This window comes from Neomonachus schauinslandi, chromosome 2, assembly GCF_002201575.2.
Source record: "Neomonachus schauinslandi chromosome 2, ASM220157v2, whole genome shotgun sequence".
NCBI classification, from domain to species: domain Eukaryota; kingdom Metazoa; phylum Chordata; class Mammalia; order Carnivora; family Phocidae; genus Neomonachus; species Neomonachus schauinslandi.
The window spans coordinates 112,879,589-112,906,392 of record NC_058404.1 but is presented as its reverse complement, the minus strand read 5'-3'; the positions used below and the strand labels follow the sequence as shown (position 1 = coordinate 112,906,392).

The 26,804-nt window shown below is 37.8% G+C and overlaps 1 protein-coding gene across 2 annotated transcripts in view; it reads left to right on the top strand.

Moving 5' to 3' along the window:
- The window catches only part of LOC110575509 (glutamyl aminopeptidase), an 85,482-nt gene that overhangs the window by 36,587 nt on the left and 22,091 nt on the right, over positions 1-26,804 (top strand). For both annotated transcript variants that reach the window (XM_044912640.1, XM_044912639.1), the window contains exons 9-12: positions 1,080-1,145; positions 6,616-6,681; positions 6,812-6,963; positions 17,156-17,235. In XM_044912640.1, the coding sequence (XP_044768575.1) occupies positions 1,080-1,145; positions 6,616-6,681; positions 6,812-6,963; positions 17,156-17,235 (364 nt within the window). The remainder of the gene's footprint in view (positions 1-1,079; positions 1,146-6,615; positions 6,682-6,811; positions 6,964-17,155; positions 17,236-26,804) is intronic.

The window sequence follows — 26,804 nt, the reverse complement described above, 5'->3', positions numbered from 1 at the left end:
TTAAAATGAAATATTATAATTATTAAAATGAATACTAGATAAAATGGCTTGAGTGAAAAAAGCCTTCTATATATTACTATTTCAAAGTTATAGCATCATATTTTTGGCTTTCCCTATCATTATTCCCATGGCATCTTTTTAGGCTTCCTTTATTCATTTTTCTTTCACACCTGCCAATGATTCTTTCCTCTTTCTCTTAAAATGGACATTTCCAGTCCACTTATGGTATGGTCTAGTAACTCACATGGAGACGTTTATATTTTATTAAATCAGTTTCTTTCTGAATCCTAGATATTCCATGGGTTTAAGATATTAGGTCAAAAATAAATAAATGTTCTAAACCTTTAGCCTTCTACTAGGTACAAAAATAATTTATACTTAAATGACAGTAAAAATTGCTAACTTCGTGGGGAGGCACACGTTTTTCTGGCAAGTTACTTGAAAATTGATTTAAAAATGTGTAAATAGTGAATTTTAGTATTAATCTTATAACGTGCAGAGAAAGTAGAGAGCAGAGGTATTAATCAGATTCTTCAGATAAAATAAAACCAAATGAGATAAACTACTTTTGAAGAGGATTTTATGCCTAAATGATATATCTAACTATACTAAACTATTTGACCAGACAATTCCTCAACTATTTCCACTAAATGTAATCTTTTTAAAGTATTGAAATATACTTTAAGAAGTAAGCAGAATTTTATCATGGAATTACTTCATTCACTGAAAAATAGATTTCTAAAAGTGTTTCTAACGTTTCTCCTTCATTAGAAAACCCCATCTGCTGGTTCATTTGGTGAAGTGCAATAATTATTTAAACCCCAAGTCACTGAAATGATGGCCACTTTATCAATTTCTCTTTATCTTTTAGTTATTTTAGAAGCGTAGATACAGGGGGGGGTGCAAAGTGACATTTTTATGCTAAAACTACTGAGTTATGGCCAAGTAATTTAGTGGGGTCATCTTGAAGGCATAATCTCGCAAATACGATATTAAAATACTGGTCACCATAGTGATCCCTGGTGTTTGTTTCCAGCCTATCCTTTACTAGTTCAATTTGTCATTTTTTTTCCACACAGGGATCGTCTATTCTGAGGATGCTTGAAGACTGGATAACACCAGAGAAATTTCAAAAGGGATGTCAGGTATGATTTATTACTTTTTAATAGTATTAAATGTAAGCTACACTAATCGGTGGCTGATGAATGTCAATATGTGATTAATTAAGGACAACTCCCTTTTTACTTTGTCTCTCCTTACTCAGGGATAGATTAAATAGCAAAACATGAAAAGGTGACTTCACAGCCAGCTAAGTGCCTGGACACCATTATCTGTAATTGCCATTTAGCTGAAGTTGAATGGACTCCTCAGTTATTTTGGATGCCCTTTTTATGTGTATTAGCTCAGTCTACCATAATAAATACCATCGGCTGGGTCATTTAAACAACAGAAATGTATTTCCTCACGGTTCTGGGGGTTGAGAAGTCTATGACCATGGCCTGGCAGATTCATGTGTTGGAGAGGGATGTCTCCCTGGCCTGCAGATGGCTGCTTCTTTGCTGTGTCCTCGAGTGGCAGAGCAAGAGAGAGCTCTCTGGTGTCTCTTAGCAGACAGACATTGATCCCGTCCTGAGGGTCCCACCCTCATGACTTCATCTAAACCTAAATACCCCCCCAGAGGCCTCATCTGCAAACACCATCATGTTGGAGAGTAGAGCTTCAATGTCTGAATTTCGGAGAACGCAATTCAGTCCATAGCAACATGACATAAAAACGGAAACGTATCTATAAAGGTCTTCCCTTCCAGTCTGTAAAAGGACTTTTCTCCTGTTACTGGATTTTTTTTTTTTTAAGATTTTATTTATTTATGACAGAGAGAGACACAGCGAGAGAGGGAATACAAGCAGGGGGAGTGGGAGAGGGAGAAGCAGGCTTCCTGCTGAGCAGGGAGCCCGATGAGGGGCTCGAACCCAGGACCCTGGGATCATGACCTGAGCTGAAGGCAGACGCTTAACAACTGAGCCACCCAGGTGCCCCATCTCCTGTTATTGGATTTAAAAAACGGCAAATATACACATTCCTATTATGATGGAGTCAATGACTGAAGAGGGCCTGCTTCCTTTTGGAAACAAATGATAAATTTTCAAAAGCATCTCACACATCCAACTTAAGGTGATTACTCCAGGGGATATTTCAGTTTCATCTTTAATTTCTAGCAAAACCTAAGCCAAGTCTCTCAGGGTTTTATATTGTCAGTGTTGCTACAATCTGTCTCTGCAACTGTCCTGTCTGCAGGTTGGCCCCACTGCAGCCTAGAGATGGAATCGGCTTCTTACTTTCCCCCTCTCAACTGCCTCCTCCCTGCTGTGATGCCCCAGGTTGCTCAGCAGAGCAGTGGTGATGGTGGCCAGTCCAGAAGGCAGAGAACAGGTCAGAGTAGCCCCCTGCCAGCTTTTCTAAAGAGTGCTAGTACGTCTTTTCGATGTGATTTCCCAGGACAATGCCTGCTCCCCATTCCTTCAGCTCTCGCTACCGTTAAGTCTTCTTATATGGCATCCGGCACTCTCTATGCTCTCCCAAAAGGAGACAGTCCCCTTCTACCCAATGCTAAAATTTCTAGGTGACTACTAAAGTAAGAAATAGGACCAGGACTTGGGAAATATTCAGGGAGTATATCCATACATTTTACTCCTTTTGTCCATTAATAAAATATTCTGTGTGGACACTGGCCGAAAGGGAAAAGCTATGTGCTTATTCTTATGTGCACATTAGAACATCTTGTAACTTTTCCGTTGGCTTCAAACTCACATTTCTTCATATCTTCTCTCACTGTGAGCACCTTCAGTGAGGAACTCGGTCTTCTATATCTTTGCGTATACTCCAGGGCCTAGTAGAATGCATTACACATGTTAGGCAATCCAAAAAATGCTTCTTGAGTTAGTGAATGGCCTATAATAAATAGTATAAAATATAGGAAAAAAACAAAGACAATTCTTTTAAAAAAATTCAGTGAAAATTCCACTTGCAGAGCTTTCATTCTAAATTAAACTGATTAGTAACACATTCTTGGAATCTTCAAAGCTGACTTCAAATTAAATGATTTTTATGGTAATTTCTAGAGATGGACCAAAAGAGTCTTTAAAAGTGAATAGCTATTCTAATAATTCAGAAATACTCTTGTATTTCCTTTAGCCCGGTATCTATGGTATAATTAATTAAAAAGCCAGTCTCCCTGTCTAAAACTAATATTTCTTAGGTGAAAACTGTCTTCCTCCACCCTGTGACTATAGATGGATCTAGAAACTGAACGAGGATGAATAAGTATTAATTTTTTCATGCCATCATAGTGCTGTGGAATAAATTTACCAAAAAAAAAAAAAAATCCCACTAAAACACTCACTTTTTCCCTACAATCTTCATACACTAGCTCATATCTGAAAATGGTATATGATCAGTATACCATTTGAGATGGTATACCATACCATCTCAAATCAATTGGAACATTCCTTTCCTTCATTCCAGTATCCGAATAGTATCTCTCCTTGAGTTATCATCACACTATGATTGCTGCCCCTAAATCCCACACTCTGTGATACCGTTCAAAATTTTTCCTTTGAAAATACTAATTTTCTGTCCATAGTGACTCTTCATTAGCTAACCTGATGTGGCATCCCCATCTGGGGATGGCCAGCTCTCTGCTCTCCTTCGTGCTCATCACCTTCCCCCAACCCCCATCTCAGACATCAAAGGAGGTGCAGAGTGCAGGGAAATAAGGGCAAAACCATCACCTGGAAAATCTTTAAGTCTGTGCTTGTGCATAAAAAATCATAATGGATAATGGGGCATTCGTAAGAGTACATGGTCATGAAATCAAGCTGAGAAATGTATCCATCCTTTCTTTTTCTCTTAGTATCAGCAGTATCCTTGATAGGACAGGAATGGCTCAGTTGGAACATGACCCTTTCCCTTCCTGGGATACTAGTTACAGAAACAGGGCTCCTTTCCTTTTGTGCTTACCACACCAATACCAACTAGTGAGGGACTATTATTGGGGGACCTAGGTCACCATAAAATTTTGAGTGGAATGACTGCGTTGTGATTATTCAAGGTGAAGAAATAAATTTCTTTTTTTTTTTAAGATTTTATTTATTTATTTGACAGAGAGACACAGCGAGAGAGAGAACACAAGCAGGGGGAGTGGGAGAGGGAGAAGCAGGCTTCCCGCTGAGCAGGGAGCCCTATGCGGGGCTCGATCCCAGGACCCTGAGATCATGACCTGAGCCGAAGGCAGACGCTTAACGACTGAGCCACCCAGGCGCCCCAAGAAAGAAATTTCTTAATATAGACTATTCAGAAGTGCACTAATCTAGACAAAATAAAATTGATGTCTTTTAATAGACTGTTTGTATAAATGTCCATGTAGCCTGTAGTTCAGGAGAAGCAGGAAACTGCAGTTTATTTAAAAAGCAATAATAATAACACCACCACTGAAACCCACACAAACGCGTCCAGGAGTCAGAATTCTTTCAAGGTTACCGCAGGAAACTCTCTTCACCTCTATGGGCACCAGTTTCTGACACCCCTAAAAATGTGAGAGTTGTGTTAGATAATATTTAAAATCCCTCTAGTTCCAAGATTGCACGTTCTAAGCTCAAGACACTGTGAGTATACAAATAAACTCCTCTACATTAATTTTAAGATGCTACTACTGACTAGAAAGTGTCATTAACAGGTAACTATGGTTATAATTAATCATTACTATTCCAAGTATCCCATTATTTTATTTAGAATGAATGATTTGTGCAAAGCTCTGGAACAAATACCTAAAACTGAATATCGAGTATGTGCCTTTCATGTCTTCTCCTTTCCTCTGCCTGCCCTCCAGTGGTAGTGCTGAGTAGTGACCTCATCAAAAGAACAAATACGAAGGCAGCATTCCAAACTGGTCTCAACTCTCGTCCAGGCTTCTCGAAGCGGTACTGCTAGCCCTGTTTTATCTCTCTGTGCCTGAAATGAAAGGAATTTAGAAGATAATGTGACTTACGCACATTGCCTCTTGAAAATTATAGCAACTTAGAGTAAAAATGTCAAGTGCAAAGTCAACCGTTGGTTATTTTCTTTGAAGCTCAAGGAACACTTAAGAAGGTTTATTTCTATCGAAGATGTCCGTATTTTAAATGGGACAATTCCTCACAGCAACAAAGTCATGATATGGCAGGAACTTTGGACGGTTTCCTGGAGAAACCACAATTATGAGAGTAGGAGAAAATTGGGAATTTTCTTTATGGACACACCACATTATATCTGAAAACTCATATACAGAGATTTTGTGAACAGAATTGCCAAAGGGGAGAGGCTTGTAGTTTAAAAATTCATATTTTAAAAATAATTGAAGAGTGAAGACAGTCTTTAAAGAGAATAATTTCCCCAATTTATCCATGATCATGATCATCATTCTTATTATTCAAAACATCATATATCCATTTCTTTAAAGCAGGGGTCTACTAACTGTGACCTGGGGCCCAATCTGGCCCACCACCGATTTTTGTAAGGTCTGCAAACAAAATCACTTTTACAATTTTGAATGCTTGAAAAATCAAAAGAAGAATATTTCATGACACGTGAAAGTTATATGAAATTCAAATATCAGAGCACATAAATGATGCTTTATTGGAAGACAGCCATGGTCATTCATTTACATATTATCCACGGATGCTTTTGTTCTATGGAGGCAGAGTTGAATAGATGCGACAGACACTAGAGAGCCCCCCGAACTGAAAATCTTTACAATGCAGCTTTCTACAGAAAAAGTTTCCTGAGCCCTGGCTTAGAGCCAAGCTCACCTGTTTTATCTTTGCATGTTGCCTCAATCGCTCATGTGTAATGGGTCATCTAGGGTCTGAAATAAGAAAACGCCCCTGCAAATGAAGGTAGGGGATATAGCTGGCACTGACAGGTTAGCACCCACTAAGTGAAGATCATAGAATTAGGGATCTCTTGTCATATTGGATCACAAACGTTGTGGACTGCTGACTGTTGGCTGAACACTTGGATGCCCTTAAGTATCTTATACTTCTTCTCCTGAAAAAATTAAGCTTTTCCTCTCCTGCCCACAATTCCATTAGACTATAAAAAAGAACAAGCTATATAATTAATAAAGAAAAACAGTTGTGCTTTGCAAATAAATTATTTGTACAATGTTTTATGGGTTACAAAATATTTTGTATACAATGTATCATTTTATTTTATTCTAGCCATATTATTGCCATATTATACATTAAGATTATGTTGCCATATTATACAGTTGCCATATTATACATTAGAATGAGATATGTCTAAGGGTTCAGCTCATGCTGTGGAAGTATGAGAAAAGCATACATTGACTTCTTTTTAAAATTTTTTTTTAAAAATTTATTTATTTAAGAGAGAGAGTGAACATAGAGGGAGTGTGAGAGGGACAAGCAGACTCCCCCGCTGAGCAAGGAGCCCGAATCAGGGCTTGATCCCAGGACCCTGAGATCATGACCTGAGCCGAAGGCAGATGCTTAACTGACCGAGCCACCCAGGTGCCCCCATACATTGACTTCTAAAATACTTGTTCTCTTTCATGTACAGACTTACTTGGAAAAATACAAATTCAAGAATGCAAAAACTGAAGATTTTTGGGGAGCACTTGAAGAGGTAAGGAGTATATCCCCAAGTATTTCTTTGTCTGATTAATAAATGATTTATCAATCATTTCTTTATCTGACTCTTCTATCTTTTTATTCACCTAATTTGTTAATTATTCCTCATGTTTTTTAAATATCAGGCAAGTAATCTACCAGTGAAAGAAGTAATGGATACGTGGACCAAACAGATGGGTTATCCTGTACTTAATGTCAAAGATAGGAGGAACATCACACAGAAACGCTTTCTGTTGGATTCAAGAGCTAATCTTTCTGAGCCACATTCACCTCTTGGGTAAGGATCTATAATGCATTTCAAGAGTAAAGCAGAAATTTGATGGAAATATTGGCCATTTGCTTGGATCTTGCTCTTCAGTACATGATGGATGGGTGATAATATAAAAACACAGTGTCTTTAGGGAAACAAAAGCATTCAAAGGGAACTCCGTGGTCTCCAGGTTCAAAATGGTGGACTGAGCACATGTATCCAAGTCCTGTTCTTCCCAGAAATCATTTAATAAAGGAACAGAAGTGCTAAAAGAAATAAACCCATAAAGGAAAGAAAATAAAGAGGAGGGGCAATATACATCACAGAATTCTAGAAGACAAGCCAGAAGGAGAAATATTGGTAGAAAACAAACAAACTAAGGAAGATGCAGTTAGATAAAAAGGGACTTGTGGTAGAGGTGGAAATATCTTCCCTATCCCTAGGCAGGCTCTGGGCTCACTGTCAGCATGAAAAGTGGAGTGCAGGAGTGAGACGTGAGGCTGAAAATAGGGAATTCATTTGAAGTCTAGACTCAGGACAATTGTGCCAGTCAGACACACCCCCATTCCATTTTCCCTCCATCTACTACCATCCTTTTCTCTGTTCAGAGCTCTCAGAAGTCTGCCAGAGGCCTGGCAATGACCCGAGGCAAAAATCCAAAGGCTCTTGCCCCCCGCCACCCCGCCCCAAGTAAATTGACTAAAATAGTGGAGGAGAGCTAAGGATTTCCATTTGGTTAGGAAGCCCAGAGTAAAGCTTTCCTCCTTATGGCATTTGTGGGATGGATGGGCTAGAGCTGCCAGTTCCCCTTATACATACACAGAGCTCCCAGTCAGACATCCTGTTCAGAGGAAGAGCTTGTTTCAAAAAGACACCTCCCCTCTCAACAGCAGAGGGATTACAAGCAAGATGCCAAGAATAATTAATTTAGTCCTTCTTTCTAAAATATGGGTGGGCCATTAAGATCACACAACACATAAAAAAAAAACAAACCTAAAAGCATAAAAGGTAAAATCTCACTTGAACAAACAAAAAATTGTCTCTATAAGAAACATAATTGAGGAAATAGAAAATAAATTTATGAAATACATTTGGAGATCAAAGAAGCTATTAACACCCATTTACTAAGAGCAGAATGTCTTTGACAAAACAAACTTAGAATATAGAATTGCTCTGGAAGGTTAAATTTTTGGTTGTCGAAGAATTAATCAAGCAAGTAGAAATAAATTTGGGGAACTGTCTCAAGTTAAAGGGCAAACACACAGAACTGACAAATATGAAAGAGAAGACAAATATGCAACGTCCAGCACCCAACTAATAGATGTCTCTCAAAAAAGAAAACAGAGAAACTTGAGAGGCAGATCATATCAAAGAAATAATAAAGGACATGGGGATTCTGATTAAAAAGTCCATTGACTACACAGTACAAAAAAGGAAAAAAAATATATATACCTAGCTACATCCTCATGAATGGAACGATCATCTAAAATGGTTGAAGCAAAAAATATTTTCAGCCTCCAATTCTCCACACAAACTAAACCAAATGCAAAAGCACAACAAAGACATTTTCAAACATGTAGGCCCAGAAAATGCTTTCCACACAGCACTTCCTAGAAAGTTACTAGGGGAGGAAGAAGAGGAAAAATATGGATAAATCAAAAAAAAAAAAAAAGAAGAAGACGTGGATCCGGGAAACACCGCATCCAACCAAAGAAAATCATGACAGGAAATGCCGGCCATTAGTGAGCCAACGGGCTCACGGTGCCATGCGTAAGAGCTGGATGACTGGGCTCAGGTAGGTGATCACCAGGAAAAAGCAAGTATGGTTGAGAGGATGAAAAAACCTGAGGAGCTGGTGAAGGCCCATCAGTCAAGTCAACTGTAAAGAAGAAAACTAGAGAAACCAAATCAAGGCTGTATGTAAAAATTGTGATCCAAAAATATAAAGAAGGTAGAACAATTTTATGCCATTGATAAAGACAAGAAAAAGGAGTCCATTTGACCCTTATGTTAGGGTATTAGGGTAAATTTTTATTTAAATGACTCAGGGGGCCATGAAATCAGCCTATAGAGAAGGAAATGTAACTCTAACACACTTCTTGGCTAACAATATGTATACAATAGTATAATTTCATAAATGTTACTTATTGGCTTTTAACTTTTATAATCAGGGATGAATAACATAACGATTTTGTTACAGTGGCAGAGAAGATTGTAAATATAAGCAGTCTTAACGTTGTAACAAGGAAAAAAGCTGGCAGAAGAAAGGAGGTGGAAGAGGGAGGAGAGGTGGAAGGAAGCGTTGGGTCCTAATTCAGTGGCGTGCTGGTGCTGACGCTAATCCCAACTCAGTGCCATCATGCTGGTAGCTTGAAATAGATCATGTGGTGAGTTAATGGAAACCAGCAAATACTGTGTTCAATTCCGCACCCCCCCCCCCAAGAGCCAGTTGTTAAGTATTTACCAGCATATTCATAGGATAACCCTACAGTTTCTCTTCACTAAGGTAGGTAGGAGTAAAATCTCCTATTTTACGGTTAGGAGAGAGTAGCAATACTAAAATTTATGAGACAGGAAATGACAGCTTGAGTACATTATTGAAAGGAACAATTACAACCTATAGAAATCTAATAATAATTTTACTTTCTTAAATTTTGATTGTTAATGGGGGAATGGAAGATAAATTAGTATAAGTAAACTAAATCACCCCGTCTCATGGATGAGTTAAAAAATACTATCTGGGAAAAAAAAAAGAGAGAGCTATTTAGAGTTACAGAATTAGCCATCAGGAGAATTAAATCCAGAAGTACTTTTTAAAAGAAGATACTTCTGAGAGAGGGGCCGGCCTGTGGGAAGGGTGGAAAAGGAGATTGGTTTTTCAATGGCAGTCTTTCTAGTTTTTGATGAGGATGTTTCTATTTATAAATTGCACAAATGAAAATCTCCTGAATATTAAACAGCAATTATAAACTTGATCACTCAAATTCTCTTGCTAATATCATTTATAAGGAACTTCTGAACATCACCACGTAAAATTTTATTAAATCCCATTTATAATTTTGAAATACAAACAGCTAAAGACACAGATTTATAAACCGAATTTAAAAGAACTTCCTATATGTTTTTATGAATCTAACAAATTAAAATTCATAGAGTATATCAAATTTCTTGGGCATTTTCAGCATATTGAGAATCAAACCTTTGACTTTACAAACTCAAGACTTTTCTAGACATTTAAACAGGACTATTGAGGTAAGGCGTCCTAACAATTTCAGTTAAAATTATAAATACAATGTCATTTCCCTCTAATTTGCCAGGTTTTTTTTCCTTTTTTTAAATTTAAATTCAATTAGCCAACATTTAGTACATCATTAGTTTTTGGTTCAATGATTCATTAGTTGCATATAAATTTCCCAGATTTTTTAAAATGTTGCAAATATTATAAAAGCTGACAAAACATGTGCAACACAGCTCGTGATTTCACACTGATCACACTTGTGTGAATATAGCTTGTACAGAAAGTCTTAATAGTATATCCATTTCTGTATGACTAGTTATTTTTGTATGCACTTCTGGGGTGCCAATTGCTGCCAAAAGAAGAGGAAAAAACCAGGATCTCAGGACCTCTGGTATGGGGCTGGCCACAAAAACCTGGGTATACCACTTTAGGGATACCATCTCAGCCACCCATTATGCAGATGAGCCCCCGCCTACACAGGATCCTGGCTAAATGGCAACAACATGGCACGGGCGGCACTGGTGGCCTGGATAGTGATCTATTTCACCCTTGCCAATTTTTTTTTTCCAGTTTCATTGAGAAATAATTGCGTCATGTATAGTTTAAGGCATAAAACATGATGGTTTGATTTAGGTATATCGTGAAATGATTCCCACCATAGGTTCAACTAACACCCATCACGCATGCCAATTTTGATGGTCTGTTCTTTCAACTTCTGAATACTCAGTTTGGTAGAGAGACTTTTGCACCCACTGCCACTTCTGATGATCTCTAATCTCCACTGCCCGTTTTGCAGTGAAAAGGCCCTTTGCCCTCTTTATCTCCTTTTTAATAGTCTCATTGCTCTTATTATATAGTTACTTATATATAAATCATCACAAGATCAATGATCTGGTAGCAATTAAGATAACACGAGGAAGGAGAATTATAGGGTGTGACAAAGGCGTCCCAGAATATCTATAAGCTGGTTCTTTTATAGTTACTGTTTTATGGTTTAGCGAACTAAGATTGGCCAAATTTAATACTGCTGGAGCCTTTAGATATTAAAACTTAAAAATGTTTCTCTCTTGTGAAACAAGCTTTCCTTGGGGAGTTTCACAATGATTACGCTCTCCAGTCATATGTGCCCCCTGATACACTGAGCCTGAATTAACAGGTGGGTCAGGAGGTGTGCTTGAGGAGGGAGGGCCACAGAAGACTTTCTTCCTTGAAGAAGTGAGATTTAAGCTGTGTAGGTTCATATGAGGGGATGACCATGGCGGGGCGGGTGTTCAAAACAGAAACTACATGTATGAAGGCTCTGGAGTTTAAAAAGTGGCATTACTGGGTGGCTCAGTTGGTTAAGCGACTGCCTTCGGCTCGGGTCATGATCCTGGAGTCCCGGGATCAAGTCCCGCATCGGGCTCCCTGCTCGGCAGGGAGTCTGCTTCTCCCTCTGACCCTCCTCCCTCTCATTCTCTCTGTCTCAAATAAATAAATAAAATCTTTAAAAAAAAAAGTGGCATTACCCATATAATATGCAACACTTACTGAGCATTTACTAAGTAGCTGGCACTACTTTAAGCACTTTAGAGCATTTTATTATAACAGGTGGGAGAAATAACTGAAAATGATGAAATAACTTATTCACGGTTGCACAGAGTGTAAATGATGGCACTTCGATTTGAACACTGGTGGTCTGGGTCCAAGAAGCTGAACAGCAGAGAGGCACTGGGCACAGCGGTGAGAGGGGAAGGCAGGGGCCAGGCATGCACATCCTGTTCAAGATTTTGAACAATAGTGTGCAAATTCAAGGACTTCAAAGAGAAAGAATTAGCAGGCTCACCTTTACATTTTTCAAAGTTCCCCTCTGGTTGCATTATAGAGAGTAGGTTGGAGTGGGGCAAGAGTGGGAGAAGGGAGGCCAGTTAGTATGGTAACTGTAGTGAGTGACTCACATGAGAGATGAGCCAGAGGATGGGGTCTGCACAAGGAGAGTGGCTGTGAGTCGGAGGGGTGTGGCAGGTGTCCTGAAGATGAGGTTGAGCTCAAATTTCTCACTAGAGAACAAACGATATGCAGGGAACTGCATTGGATGAATTTTCAGATAACCATCTCATTTTAGAATATTGTTCTCATCTTGTTCTATAGTGGTCATAGCCAAATTTCTAGAGAACTGAAAGATCTTTAGAGACCCACTTATCATATGTACTCTAGACCCTGTTTCCTGGCTTCTGATTCAGGGCTTTGAAAATTAAGTCACACTAACAGCACACTTGGGTGTTTCCAACAATTCCAAATTGCCAAAATTCAAATTGGACTTCCTGTCCAAGGCATCAGAGAATGAAGAGCACTCAGAATTACTAAATTAGCTACTTTCAAGATACTGGTTGGCATGTGAACTGGAAGAACATCAAGAAAGCCAGTGGTGCTCACCTTATTGAGGCCGGTGATCAGCCTCTTTGGGAACCATCAGACACTCAGCTCCAGCACAGTAAATGACATTCAGAGGAACTGGGTATCTTGCTGTATGCAAATTCTGAAAATTAATAGCTCATGCCAAAACAAAGGAAATTTGAGTTCCTAGACCAAATGAGATCAGTCAGGGAGTGTCTGTTTATACTTCTTTATCTTCTCTTTATTTTGGAAAAGAAAGATTATGATAGAAGAGCTTTGTTTCCACTCTTTCCTCTTCATAATGTATGAATGATTCAATCTGACATAGGTGATAATTCAGTTATGAAAATCCACGTAATAATTTGTGCTATCATACTGTTAACTATAAACTGTTTATTTTATAGTTACTGTTTTATGTTCTAGCAAATTAAATTGGCCATATTTAATACTGCTATTTAATAGCCTTTGGGTATTAAAATTAAAAAGATTTCTCTCTTGAGAAACAAACTTCCACTAGGAAAACTTTGTAGTAATTCCCTTCTGTCATATGTATCCACTGATTTGTTAAGCCGAAGACATACTGAACACTGTTTTTATTTTTATTTATTTTATTTTTTTTTAAAAAATTATTTATTTATTTGACAGAGAGATAGCGAGAGCAGGAACACAAGCAGGGGGAGTGGGAGAGGGAGAAGCAGGCTTCCCGTTGAGGAGGGAGCCCCATGTGGGGCTTGAACCCAGGACTCTGGGATCATGACCTGAGCTGAAGGCAGACACCCAACGACCGAGCCACCCAGGCACCCCTGAACACTGTTTTTAAGCTGGTGGGATTGCATTGTTTAAATTACTCCTTGGTTATGCATTCCTCTCCACACAAATAAAAAAATTTATTACCCCGCAAATGAAGTGTATTATCAGGTCTTCACTTTTTCAGTTATAACAAATCTTTAAATTGTATTCATTGAGATTTAGAACATGGAACTGTATTAACATTTATACTTTTCTCTAATATTTTCTTTAGTTTTTACCTTCAGTTACTATTTTTATTTTATTTAGATTCATAGATAACATGATTTTTTAGTGATCACTTATCATAAAATCAATCTACTCGCTCTATTTTTGTAAAAAAAAAAATAGTTATATATGCATAGGAAAATAAACCCCGAAAACATGTGCTATCCTGTTGAGAACATTTGTTAAAAATCGATAGCAGCTCCTGAACAAATAAGAGAGAAAACATTACATCAAAAGTGATCCTTCATGATTTTTTACTTGATTGAAAAACCTAGATCATAACATATGCCCTCATGACCCCAGAAAGGAATTAGCCCTTTCTCCAATCCTAGTGTTCACCTACTCTCTATCCAGATATGTTTCTGTCTGGTGGGAAATGTGGTTAAACTCAATGGCCCCCTCCCCTTTCTCACTGCTTAAATATTCCAAGATTAGGGAATTCTTACCGACCAGAAACTTTGTACAATGCAAATGGCCCACACGTGTGTAAGTTATTGTTTTAACACTATGGTCTCAACCATCTCTTAGAAACAAACACATTTCCTGTCTCCATTAGGGGGAATTCTCTATCAGGAACATGTCTTTGGCAGTCCACTCAATGTAAATAGGGGGAAAAAGGGAGTAGGTATGTTATTTTGGGGCAATCGAAGTCAATTTCTTTAGTGAAAATTAGGTTGACTGTGTTTAATACTACCAAAGTTTGTTAGAGTGTTAGATACAAAAAAGTGACTCATACCTTTATTTTTTTTCTTCTTTTTTTTTTTTTTTTTTAAATTTTTTTTATTTTACAGAGAGAGACACAGCGAGAGAGGGAACACAAGCAGGGGGAGTGGGAGAGGGAGAAGCAGGCTTCCCGCTGAGCAGGGAGCCCTATGCAGGGCTCGATCCCAGGGCCCTGGGATCATGACCTGAGCCGAAGGCAGACGCTTAACGACTGAGCCACCCAGGCGTCCCTCCCTTAACATTTTTAACTATTTTGTCACAGTCATCTCAGTTAGTACTCAGTTACTCAATAATGATTACTCAACTATATTAACTGTATTAGTATATCCCATACTATATACTACTATATTACTATAGTCCCAAATTTATCCTTCCTTCCTCTTTCTCTCTCCTCTCCCTCTGGTAATTTTTTCTTTTCTTTTTTTTTTTTTTTAAAGATTTTATTTATTTATTTGACAGAGACACAACGAGAGAGGGAACGCAAGCAGGGGGAGTGGGAGAGGGAGAAGCAGGCTTCCCGCGGAGCAGGGAGCCTGATGCGGGGCTCGATCCCAGGACCCCGGGATCATGACCTGAGCCGAAGGCAGACGCTTAGCGACTGAGCCACCCAGGCGCCCCGACTCATACCTTTAAAAATGAAATCCGATCCTCCTAAATTTTAGGTAACACATAGAAGACTCTCCCATTCCATTTATGTAATTTCCATTTCTCGATATTTTGTACTCAAATCTATTATTTTACTCGGATTAGCTTAGATCCTGTAAGGGATTCTAAAACTAGAACATTATATAGCCTCAACCCCCTATCCTTTTAGTCTTGTGATCCCCTCAGACTTCAGAGCAATTTTTTTTTTTTTTTTTTTACATAACTAAGTAGTATATCTCATGTCCACTTTTAGGCACATTGTGGTCCCAGACACCATGTTTTATGGGGGAAGAGTCAAGATATGAAATCCTGACTGTGCACTTGGGCATCCAGACGCTTGCGTGCTCCGTCCTTTCAGTCAGGGCAGCATTGGGGAAATGTAGACAGGGGAAGAAATGTTCTTTTATGTGGCAGCACCAAAACGGAAGAGCAGTGAAAGAGTGAAATATGTAGGTAGGATGTGACCTTTAAAAGGTGCTTGTTTGTCTATCTGTTGAGAAGCTGCAAGGGATCGCCTCCCTTGCAGCTGCAAGTTCGGCTTCCCTAAAAGTGGATGCTGAGGTGATGATTCAAGGGAAAGCTACTCACCAGGAAGTGTTTCTAAGAAAGCCTGGAAGGGGAGTGGCTCGTGGGCAATCAAGCAGCCGAGTGCAATATCGAGCAGGTGCTATGGAGGATAACTATCCAGCGGGGACAGTGCTGTAGAGTGGTCCTGACAGATGGGGCAAGGAAGAGTCTCAACGCCCATCCATCACTGGCTGAGGGCGGCCGCCAAGAATGTAAATTCCAAGGAACTGCTGGCTTTCCTTGCCCAGTCCGCTAGAGGGCAGTCCTCTAACAGAGAGACCCAGGCGCTTGGCTGTCGGCAAGGAGAGCACTTTGGGATCTGGGGGGTACAAAAATGACAAAGAGATTCAAGGGGATAAGGGTAGAGCACTGACAATGCTTGCAACATGACCCAAGAAACAATGTATGTATTGGTCCTATGGAACTTGGAGCCAAAAACATTCCACAGCAATAAAATCCTCAAAGAAAGTTACTAACAACTCAATCTTATAAAACGTTTCAACAGTGATAAAACAAAGAATTACTTCTTTCGTGTAGATGGCAAAATGTATTCTCCCCTTGGGGCACCTGGATGGCTCAGTCTGTTGAGCCTCCGATTCTTGATTTTGGCTCAGGTCCTGATCTCAGGGTCCTGGGATGGAGCCAGCTGAAGGCTTCCTGCTCAGCGGGGAGTCTGCTTGTCTCCCTCTCCCTCTGCGCCTCTCTCCACTCACGCACGCTCTCTTTCTGAAATAAATAAATCTTAAAAAAATGTATTCTCCCTGAATTACATAAGTTTTATTATGTCTTGAAAAGGAGAACTATCATTCCCCATTCTCTGTCAGGGACTTGAATGATCACAGATGAAGAAAAACAAGGCAAACTTTGAGTTGGAACCCAAATTCAAACACAGATTCACCTTCTTTCTAGGTCTCTTGTATTTTCTGATTGATAGTACATGATATGAGAACAAACAAAACAATTTAAGACCTCTTTTATGAGATTTCAAGACTAAAATGTTAAGTATATATCATACCAAAGTACAAAGCTAACCTCCTCCTGAAGAAAATACTAAGTAGCTAATGAGAACACTAAACCCCCCCGAAACATGCTTGTCTGATTTTCCTTTTCAGCACACCTGATTCACATGATGCAAAATAGGAGATATTGAAAGAACATGAGAACCTTTAAGGGATGGATGGTGGTGGTGTAATTAGAGTGTCAACATAATTTCTAAAATGGGTTATTCCCTGCATGGTGTTTTAAGATTGACTTTTGAATTTGAAAAATGCTTTGTGTTCCTTGACAGAAACTAAGCATACTAGAATATGCGCAAGTATGTGTGTGAAAGCTCAATGTTAACATATAAGGTATTGTATTTATGCAATATCGTTATTTCAAATCCTCAAGGCATTTTATTGAAATAATCTTCATGATTAGCTAATTTGTTGATACAAAGTTCCAAATTTTAGAGATTTATAGAAATTGAAAGCAGTTATATGGCTTACTTCATCACCAAAGAGTATTTTATATTAACTGCATTAATTGTATCCTATACACTGGATGATCATTTATGAGGAAAACATGCTTGTCTATTGCTTTTTAAGTATTTTTATTTTGGAAATGTTTTTATTTTTTAGTAATAAAAATTACATTTTTCTTTTTAAAAATATTTAGTTACACATGGAATATTCCAATTAAATGGACTGAAGATAATGTATCAAGTATTACAATCTACAACAGGTCAGAAACAGAAGGTAAATGTCATCAATTGATGTATTTCTTCTTTTGAAATTAATGTGCCACGTTAAACTAATGTAAGTGTAAAGAAACAACAATAAAGGGCGCCTGGGTGGCTCATTCGTTAAGCGTCTGCCTTCGGCTCAGGTCATGATCCCAGGGTCCTGGGATCGAGCCCCACATTGGGCTCCCTGCTCAGCGGGAAGCCTGCTTCTCCCTCTCCCACTCCCCCTGCTTGTGTTCCTGCTCTCGCTATGTCTCTCTCTGTCAAATAAATAAATAAAATCTTAAAAAAAAAAAAAGAAACAATAAAGCTGGAGCTTATGATGTAAATTCCAGCTAAAAGAGACCTCTTAAGTAATTTATCAATGAATTCAAGCCCTTATCTACAATAATGAGAAATTTTCCACTACCTTGCGATTTTTTTTTTTAATGATTTACCATGACTGACACAATAACAAATACCCATACCCAAAGGAGGGTCACACACCCAACCACTGGATGATCAATGTATAAGTTTTCTTTTTTTCTTTCCCCCTTCCTTGTTTCTTCCCTCCTTTCCTTCCTTCCTTCTTTTTTTCTTCCTTTACTTTTTTTTCTTTATATCAGAGAAGTAAGTCATGGGATTTCTTAAAAGGTTATGTGACAAGCCTGGTTTCTTAAAATTATGTCATTAAATTAGACCTATCATTTTTCCAATTCAGTATGAAATTAGAATCCTTAATGACTCCAAGTTATCTTTTCTAAGTTGTAAATTGTCACCAGTAGCTCAAGGCACTATCTATATCTATTTCCGACCGTGCTTAGCTTCCAAGACCAGACAAGATGTGCTGCCATCAGGCTGCTAGGGCCATAGACTCTATATCTATTTCCATCCATCCATTCATCCATCCATCCGTCCATCCATCCATCCATCTCCCTAAATGAATTACTTGGCATGTGCCTGTGTTAAAATTCAGCTGTCACTTCTCTGCTTACTTAAATCAACTGGAAATATATTTCTGTATTTTATCTCCCTTGGTTTGTCTTTTCCTTTCTTGAAAAATTTAGTTATATAAAAACAAGGAGGCCTTATCACAGGTTCCCTCCTCCAGGTTGCTGAAAAAAATAAGAAATAGGGCAGGTTTTAGCATCCATCCCAGAAGATTCCTCCTTTTTATACTTTTACCATTGTATTTGTTTTGTGTTTCCAAATCATTTCTTTTCTAAGACAGATGATCCTCTTCTTCACCCCACCCCATGCAGTGTTGGTTTCAGAAAAGCATTTGGCATGCACTCTTCACCTGTGGCTTCTTAGGGATAAAAGTAGAGTAAATCATTTATCCTTTATTTACATATGCCTACTTGCTCCTACAAAATATTCTAAAATATTAATTAGGTATGATTTTCCCTAGCAAGTAAATTTTTATCCTATTGATTGATTTTTAAACAGCTTTTTTGAGATAAAATTCACACTGTTGTGCAATTCACCCATTTAAAGTGTAGACTCCAGTGGTTTTTGTTATATTTGCAGATATGTGTTACCATCACCATAGTCAAATGTAGAACATTTTAATCACCTCAAAAAGAAATTCCATACCCTTTAGCTATCAATCCTTCTATCCTCCCATAGCCCCAGCCCTAAGCAGCTGCTAATCTAATTTCTGTCTGCATAGATTTGCCTATGTGGGACATTTCATATAACTAGAATGGTATGTGTAGTATCTTATGACTGGCTTCTTTTACTTAGAATAATGTTTTCAAGGTTCACCCATGTCATAGCATGTATCAGTACTTCATCCCTTTTTATTGACAAATTATATTCATATCATATTGATATGCCACCTCCCGTTCATCTATTTATCAGTTGATGAGCATTTGGATTATTTCTACTTTTTGGCTGTTAATGCTGCTATAAGCATTTGTGTACAAATTTTTCTGTGAATCCAGTAAGGTTTTTTTCACCTTTGGGGTTTTTTACTTTTATTATAAGTTCTTTTGTGTGTATGTGTGTGTTTATTTTTACCATAAACTTGACCAGCTTTGCTACTGTCAAGGCAAGAACCCGTTCTGTTGCTTTGCGGTAAAACTTTCTCTTGATCATTTATACTAACAATTACTTTGATTGTTATGGTCAACATTTCTCCCAAATTCTTCTAGAATTCCCAGATCAGTGCCATTTTGTCTTACTCTTTTATATATGATTGTAGTTTTAAATACTGAGCTCTATCTTTCGTGATCTGCCTTATGACCATTTTTTTTACTTAGAAGCATGTTTGCCAATGGAAAATGGAGAAGACAAAAAAAAAAAAAAAGACTTTCTAAAACGTGCAATACCACTGGGGCCCCTGGGTGGCTCAGTCAGTTAAGTGTCTAATTCTTGATTTTGGCTCAGGTCATGATCTCAGGGTTGTGAGATTGAGCCCCATGTCAGGGTGGAGCCTGCTTAAGATTCTTTCTCCCTCTCCCACTGCCCTACCACCCCCCTAAAAAAAATGTGCAATACCAATGATAAAAGGTATAATGAGGCTACCATTCCATTGGAAGTTCAGTGAATTTGGTTTAACATATTACTACATCTTTTACCCATTGGTTACCATTGGTTAACTGAGAGTTAGAGGAATCTTGGCAGCTGCTTGATTTCCTGTTAACAAATTTAAAAGCATGAATAATTAGTCTATGCTAACAACATTTTCATGGAATGAGGTTTCCAAAGAGCGAATTTTCTAGATAACTAAAGCTTACTCAAGTGTTTTATAAAATAAAGTTGAAGAGTTAACAATAAAACATTTTTCTTATATGGATTATGTACTTATTAGAGAGAATATTTGAATAATAAATTTAATCTTTATTAATCAATTAATCAATTAATTCTTTCAAGGAAGTATTTACCGAGAGCTGACTTATGTGCCAGACACAGAGGTAGGCATGGAGATAATGCTGAGGGAAAAAATCCTTACCCTCTTGGTGCTTACTGTCTGGTGAGGATTCAGACGCGTCAGTGGGCAAATATGTGTCAGAAGTACCTGGTGTCGTAATAGCCAAGGGGGCTCGCTGAAGAAGCACCAGCCCAGATTTGGGGGTTCAGGAAAGGTTACTAAAGAAAAGGATGTCTAGGCTGAGAACTAGGGGGTAAAGGTAGTGTTTAAATGGATGATAGGATTGACCAAGTACAGACAGGAACTACGCTCTGGACAGAGAATGCTAGTAGGAAAGGGCAGAAAGCTCTCACAGCAACTGCATCCCTCTGTCTTTACATTGAACACATTTTTTTTTTTTTTTTGGCTCTAACTATTGACTTAGTTGTCTTTCCCCTCCCCATAGAATATTTCTTGAGGAAATGGAGCTTATTTATTTTGGCTGTGGTTGTTCTATATCTTCAGCAGTTACCCAGTAATTGTTTATTGAATGAATGAGTGAAAGAATGAATGAAGACGCTCCAATGTTCACAGAGCTTTGATGACAGACCTGTCTTTATCTGAAATTTCAGAATCATGACTGCTCACTTAGCCAGAAACAAACTAGACATCTCTTCCTACTTCAAAGTGCCTGCTCCATTTTTAGGCTATGCAATAAGTTCCTGTTTCCTGTTTGGGGACATCTTCAGCTCTCAGCTCAGAGCATGGATGACAAACACGTCCCAAGTGCACTGAATGGGCAATCAGCTCAGGTTACCAGCCCTACCGCCCTCTTCTTCATTTCTTTGATGATTCATCAGCTAGAAATTTCCCAGGCAATGTTGGGACTTCCCCCAAGGCCTTTTATTTACATTTGTGTTGTACATGATATTTTAAACATTAAAAAAATTAAACATGTAATTTATAACAAAAGACGAGGACCTCTATCACAGACCCTTCTCAGGCTATTCCAACCTGCTCTGTGTAATCTCTCTTCTTACTGTTTATAGTATATTTTATGCTATCGGTTTAATCAGTCCTTCTTTATATTTTGAATATCATCATTGTTATTTAATCTTCATTTGCTCTCTCTTTTCTTTTTTAAGTAAATGACAAACTCCTTGGAGATACAACCTCTACATCATACTCCTTGATGGCAGGTCAGGAATACCACCCTATTGCCAATGAGGTTCTGTGCACATCTTAAGACTTACTAAGAGTTTAGTAAGTCCTTGCTTATTGGAGGCTGGTTTGCCCTCAGCCTGCTGTGCTGTTCGAGAATGCCTGCAGATCCTTTAGTTATGCCTCTATCTTTAGTACCAGCTACTACTTTGTCAGTGCATCTACATTTAGTAGTATATCAACTTCTTGCTTTTTAATCTGCTGCTTTCTAACATTTAGAAGACTTGAAGGTTATCACATGATGTCAGATAACTAATCTTACTAAAACATGATATTTTAAAATAGGTATTTCTAAGTGTATAGTGTCTAGGAGAGGGCCTAGGCCATAGGAAATGGTATAGACTTTAGGATGACAATTTTCGTAACTCTTGCAGATTTGAGGATACATTCTGGATGATTTAGATAACCACGTCCTGACTACATATAAATAGAATATTACTATAATTTGATGGTAGTTATATTTAAATATTTCATGTCAAAATAATTATGGGCATATATTTTTAAATTTAATAACAGAGAGAAAGAGAGACTTTCTTCATTCTTTCAAGCTGAGCCTCACGGAATGTTTGAATTTTGATTGGATCATTATGAATTCAGTTTTGCAGATTCAAAAGCTCAGTTTCATCAATTCAGCCCTGGTCAACCAAGGCTTGGAAGATTTATTCACACAAAGCAAACATATAAGAATGCTAATTTGTTAATTTATACAAATAAAAATATACTGGCCAAGGTGAACCAGAATACTCATGTCAGCTAATTAGCAATCTCTTTCCAAGAAGAAAGTTTACTTAATAAGAGTAAAGAGAGAGTTAAGGTAGATCAATTATTTTAGAGATTTTATCAAGCTGTGATAGCCTCATATATTGCATTAACCGGGGGAGTCTAATTATTGCATTTAGAGGCTATTTTGATGAAATGAAACCTTCTTATTCATGCAACAGTCCAATGGAGGTATTCCTGACCTGCCATCTTTCCTGGGTGGTTCACTCCTAAATAATAACTTCCTCCTTTTTATGGCTCTACTGCTTCCTAGACCTTGGATTCCTCTGGTGGATCTTTGCATCTGACCACAAGACAGAGGAAGATAATGGAGGGAGCAGGTCTAGAAGTGCATCTATTACTTCTGCCCACAATCTGTGTCCAGTTGTCAATCCCATGTTGCTACCTAACTGCAAGGGAGGCTAATAAATATAGTCTAGCTGTATACCCAGGGAGGAAGAGAGAATAGTGTGGTAAATAACAGATCTCTACCACATACACTGTTCTCTATAGGAGGAAATCTGTTAAAAGATCTGGAATACAGGGGTACCTGGGTGGCTCAGTCAGTTAAGGGACTGCCTTTGGCTCAGCTCATGATCGCAGGGTCCTGGAATCAAGCCCCACATCAGGCTCCCTGCTCAGCAGGGGGCCTGCTTCTCCCTTTCCCTCTGCCGTTCCCCTGCCTGTGCTCTCCTGCTCTCTCTCTGTCAAATAAATAAATAAATAAAATCTTTAAATTAAAAAAAAAGATCTGGAATACACATACCAGCTCAACTGTGCACCCACTTCCCTCGGCAGACTGAGACGCACTGAAAGATCTTCACTACCTAACTCTTCTTTGCAATTATTTCTTCCCAATCACCCAAACCATCACCAGTGATAATTGTTCATCATGGTATCCAGGTTGCATTTTTCCAGATTCCTGCTTATTATGTATTGCATATTAATACTACACCTTTCTTTTTAGGGAGATTCTCATAAAATCTTGCTGAGATTTAGGAGGGACTCTGTAATTATTACTAACATAATCATTAATACTTTCTTAAATGATTTGTTGAAAATATTACCACAAATGTATAACCAATCCATTTTACAATAGATCATGTTACTCTTAGTTTCAGAAATTAAAATTTTCTTCCTTGACCCTAAATTCTGATAGTGCATCCTACTAGAAAGCTTTAGTTCCCCAAGTATAAATGGTGTGTCGTTAGTAAAAAAAAGTACTATTCTTGTATTTTTCAGCTGTTGTACTAATAAGTGATGGGTAAAATTTAATAAGATATAAACTGTCATTTTACACTGAAAAATAATTTGCTTAAAGCATCAATGCAACAAAGCATCTACATCACTAAAGAAAAATGTTTCTTTCTCTAGAATTATCAAGCTATCACAAGAGCTGTCTAGTTGTCTAAAGTTTGTTATAATTATTTATATAAAATAGTATACAGGCATACCTCAGAGGTATTGTGGGTTTGCTTCTAGACTACCACAATAGAGTGAATATTGCAATAAAGTAAGTCAAATGAATTTTTTGGCTTCCCAGTGCACAACATAAAAGTTATGTTTACACTATACTATAGTCTGGTAAGTGTGCAATAGCATGATGTCTAAAAAACAATGGACATACCTTAATCAAAAAATACTTTATTGCTAAAAATGCTAACCATCACCTGAGCTTTCAGTCATGTCACTGAGCACAGATCACCATACCAAACATAATAATAATGAAAAGTGTGAAACGTTTTGGCAAGAATTAGCAAAATGTGACACAGAGACACAAAGTGAGCAAATGCTGTTGAAAAAATGATACCAATGGACTTGCTCAATGCAGGGTTGCCACAAACCTTCAATCTGTAAAAACTGCAGTATCTACAAAGTGCAATAAAGCAAGTTGCAAAAAAGTGAGGTATGCCTGTAGTAAAGAACTGTTATGAGAGCTCTGTTACTGAAATCTATCTTAGGTTGAAATTAAATAGCCCCTGGATGAAATTTTGAAAAAGTAATTACCCATCTTCTCTACCATCTAGACAAATAAAAGGAAAAAAAAAGGAATTTTCTAGAAAGAGCTCCCACCCAGAAAGAATTCATTCAACTCGTTTATGTATAAAACTAGCAAGAAACAGAACAAGATGATTTATTAATTGAATGATAGGGTGTTATGTGGCCGTTCAATTTACATTTTCACATGCAGGTATACCCCGCTTTCTGAATGTTCACGTTCTGCCACCTCATTTTTACAAAAGACCTACATTAGTATGGTAATGGCTCTTTTCATAAAAATGAAAATGCTCTTTGGATTTCTTTCAGTTAGCAAAAACAGGTACTAATATAGGTCTTTTGTAAAAAACAAAGTGGAATTAACCCAGACTTTTAGAAAGTGGGAGATACTCCTCTCTTTCTGGTATTTCAGCTTATGAAAGGTTTCACGGGAAAGCTCTACTTTCAGATAGAAAGCAAAATTGCAAGGTGTTTACAATAGACTTTCAAATGAAAAGGATTGTGAATCATAAAAACAGTAAAGTCCTATTCTGTGTATTGGGTGCTTGTATATGCACGTATACAGAGGTTACGCACGAAGAAGACAAGAACAATATGTTAATTAGTGGTGGGTCATTTTTTATATTCTTCATTATACTCTTTTTTTGTATTTTCCTAATACATATTTGGAACTGTAAGGAACACATAAGCCTGTTACAATCAGAAAAGCAATCAACAGTAAGTGGAGAAACGAAACATAATACGCGCTGACTCCCATGTGCCGCCGGGAGCGGCCACCAGTATTCTAGCCCTACTTACTTCGCTACGTAACTAAACAAACCAACAGTACGTTGCTGTTAACAACTGCTGGGAAAGTAGGATGAACTTGGAAAGTCCATAGCTACTGACTTCCTGGATCTCAGCTTCCTCATCTATAAAGTGAGAAGAATCACAGTAACTCCAGACAGGCTTAACTAGGTATATATAAAGCACATTGAAATACTGCAGTATTTAGATGGATTGCCAGGAACTTCTCAATGTTATTTATACTTGCCTCACTATTTATAGAACTGTGGCATATCCCCTTTCATAATAATGAGGATAGCTACCATCTGTTGGACAAATAACTCTGTGACCAACACTCTACCGATGTTATCTTATTTAATCTTCACAACAGTTCTGTGAGGGATTTTTATCCCTATTTCCCTTATGGTGAACAGGGACACAGAGAGGTCAAGTGATTTGGCCAAGATCACACAGCTAGTTAGTCACAGAGCAAGGGTTTTATCCTAGATCTGTCAGACTTGAAAGTTCATGCTCTTTTTCCTATAACATTTGGCTCTGTGCTTCGCAAGAGGCCCTCCTCCAGATACAAATATTCAAAGTGTACGGTTGCCAAAAGATTAGCTTCCTTTCAACAACTTGTCTATGGGAGAATGACAAAGGAAGATAAATACTACATGAGTGAGGTAAAGGTTTATAATTTGTCAAGTACCTACTTTGAACATTCCTAAAAAAAAGTATTGTCTTGTTGGAGAGCTTACTCATATATTATGAAAAACTACTGTGTCCTGGATATCTTCCAAACCTTGTGAACACTTCCAAAATTTAAATCTTCTTTCCTCCCAAACTAACTCATCTGCCTCTATTCTGTGATGGCAGCATCATTATTTATCCGATCATGCAAGCCATTTCCCCCTCCTCTGACCGTCCACATCAAGTAAGAAAACTGACTGTTGATTTTACCCGTGATGTGTCTTGAAAACATCACCTTTTTTCTTTTTTCATTACCTCCATATTGGAGTAAGCCCTCATTCCCTTTTGCCTTAGATGATTACAGGAGACTCTAAAATCTCCTTCCAATATATCACTCGTACCACCATCAAAATTATCTTTCTAGAAAGCAGACTTGAGCGTGTTATTTCCCTGCTTAAAAATCTTCTCTATCTAATAATCTCTGAGAAGATGGATTCCTTCACATGGCACATGGCTCTTGCACTCCAAAGCTCTAGACTTTATTTCCAGCCTCATCTTCCATCTTCCAGTATCACACCCTTACATTGTCACTACATTAAACTATTTGAAATTTCTCAAATATATGAAGTATTCCCACACTATTATTTAAATTGTATATTGTCCTTGCAAACAAAAGAGTGTATGAATGAAAAAGTATAGAAGCAATGCTGACAAGTGAATACTGGTCATGTCAGAGCACAGCTATTATTTTAAGAGAATATTTTTTACTTCAAACATAACTCTCTGTTCCTTCAATGTTGAGCTTCTAAAATCTATATACTAGAGCCGTAGGTAAATACTGGAGGCTACTTTAGAAAGAGAGTTAATTTGGCAAATCCATTGATGAAAAGCATTGATGTAATCAATTGAAATAAGGAAACAGAAGACTTTACAAAGATAAATAAATTTAGAAAAGCAAGCATGACACGGATTACAAAATCAAGAATGTTGTATTTGAATTTCAGTTCTATTGCAGGCCTTTTTGACATTTTAAAAGCATTACTGATTCTCAAATCATTATTTTGCTAGGCAATAGCCATTGCCGTCATTTTGAATGTTGATTTTAATAAATAAAGTATTCTTTTAGATGTTTACATTTTTATCCCCTCCCCAGCCTGCCCAATGAAAATTCTTTGTGTAATTAATCCATCATGATTAGCAATATATGGCCTACCCCCAAAAGCAAGGACCTCTCTGTCTTTTGGCATTGTTTTCTTTTATTGGAGGATTGACAAGCACAGAATTATTTCATTCACTTGGCAAGCTTCTACCAGTAA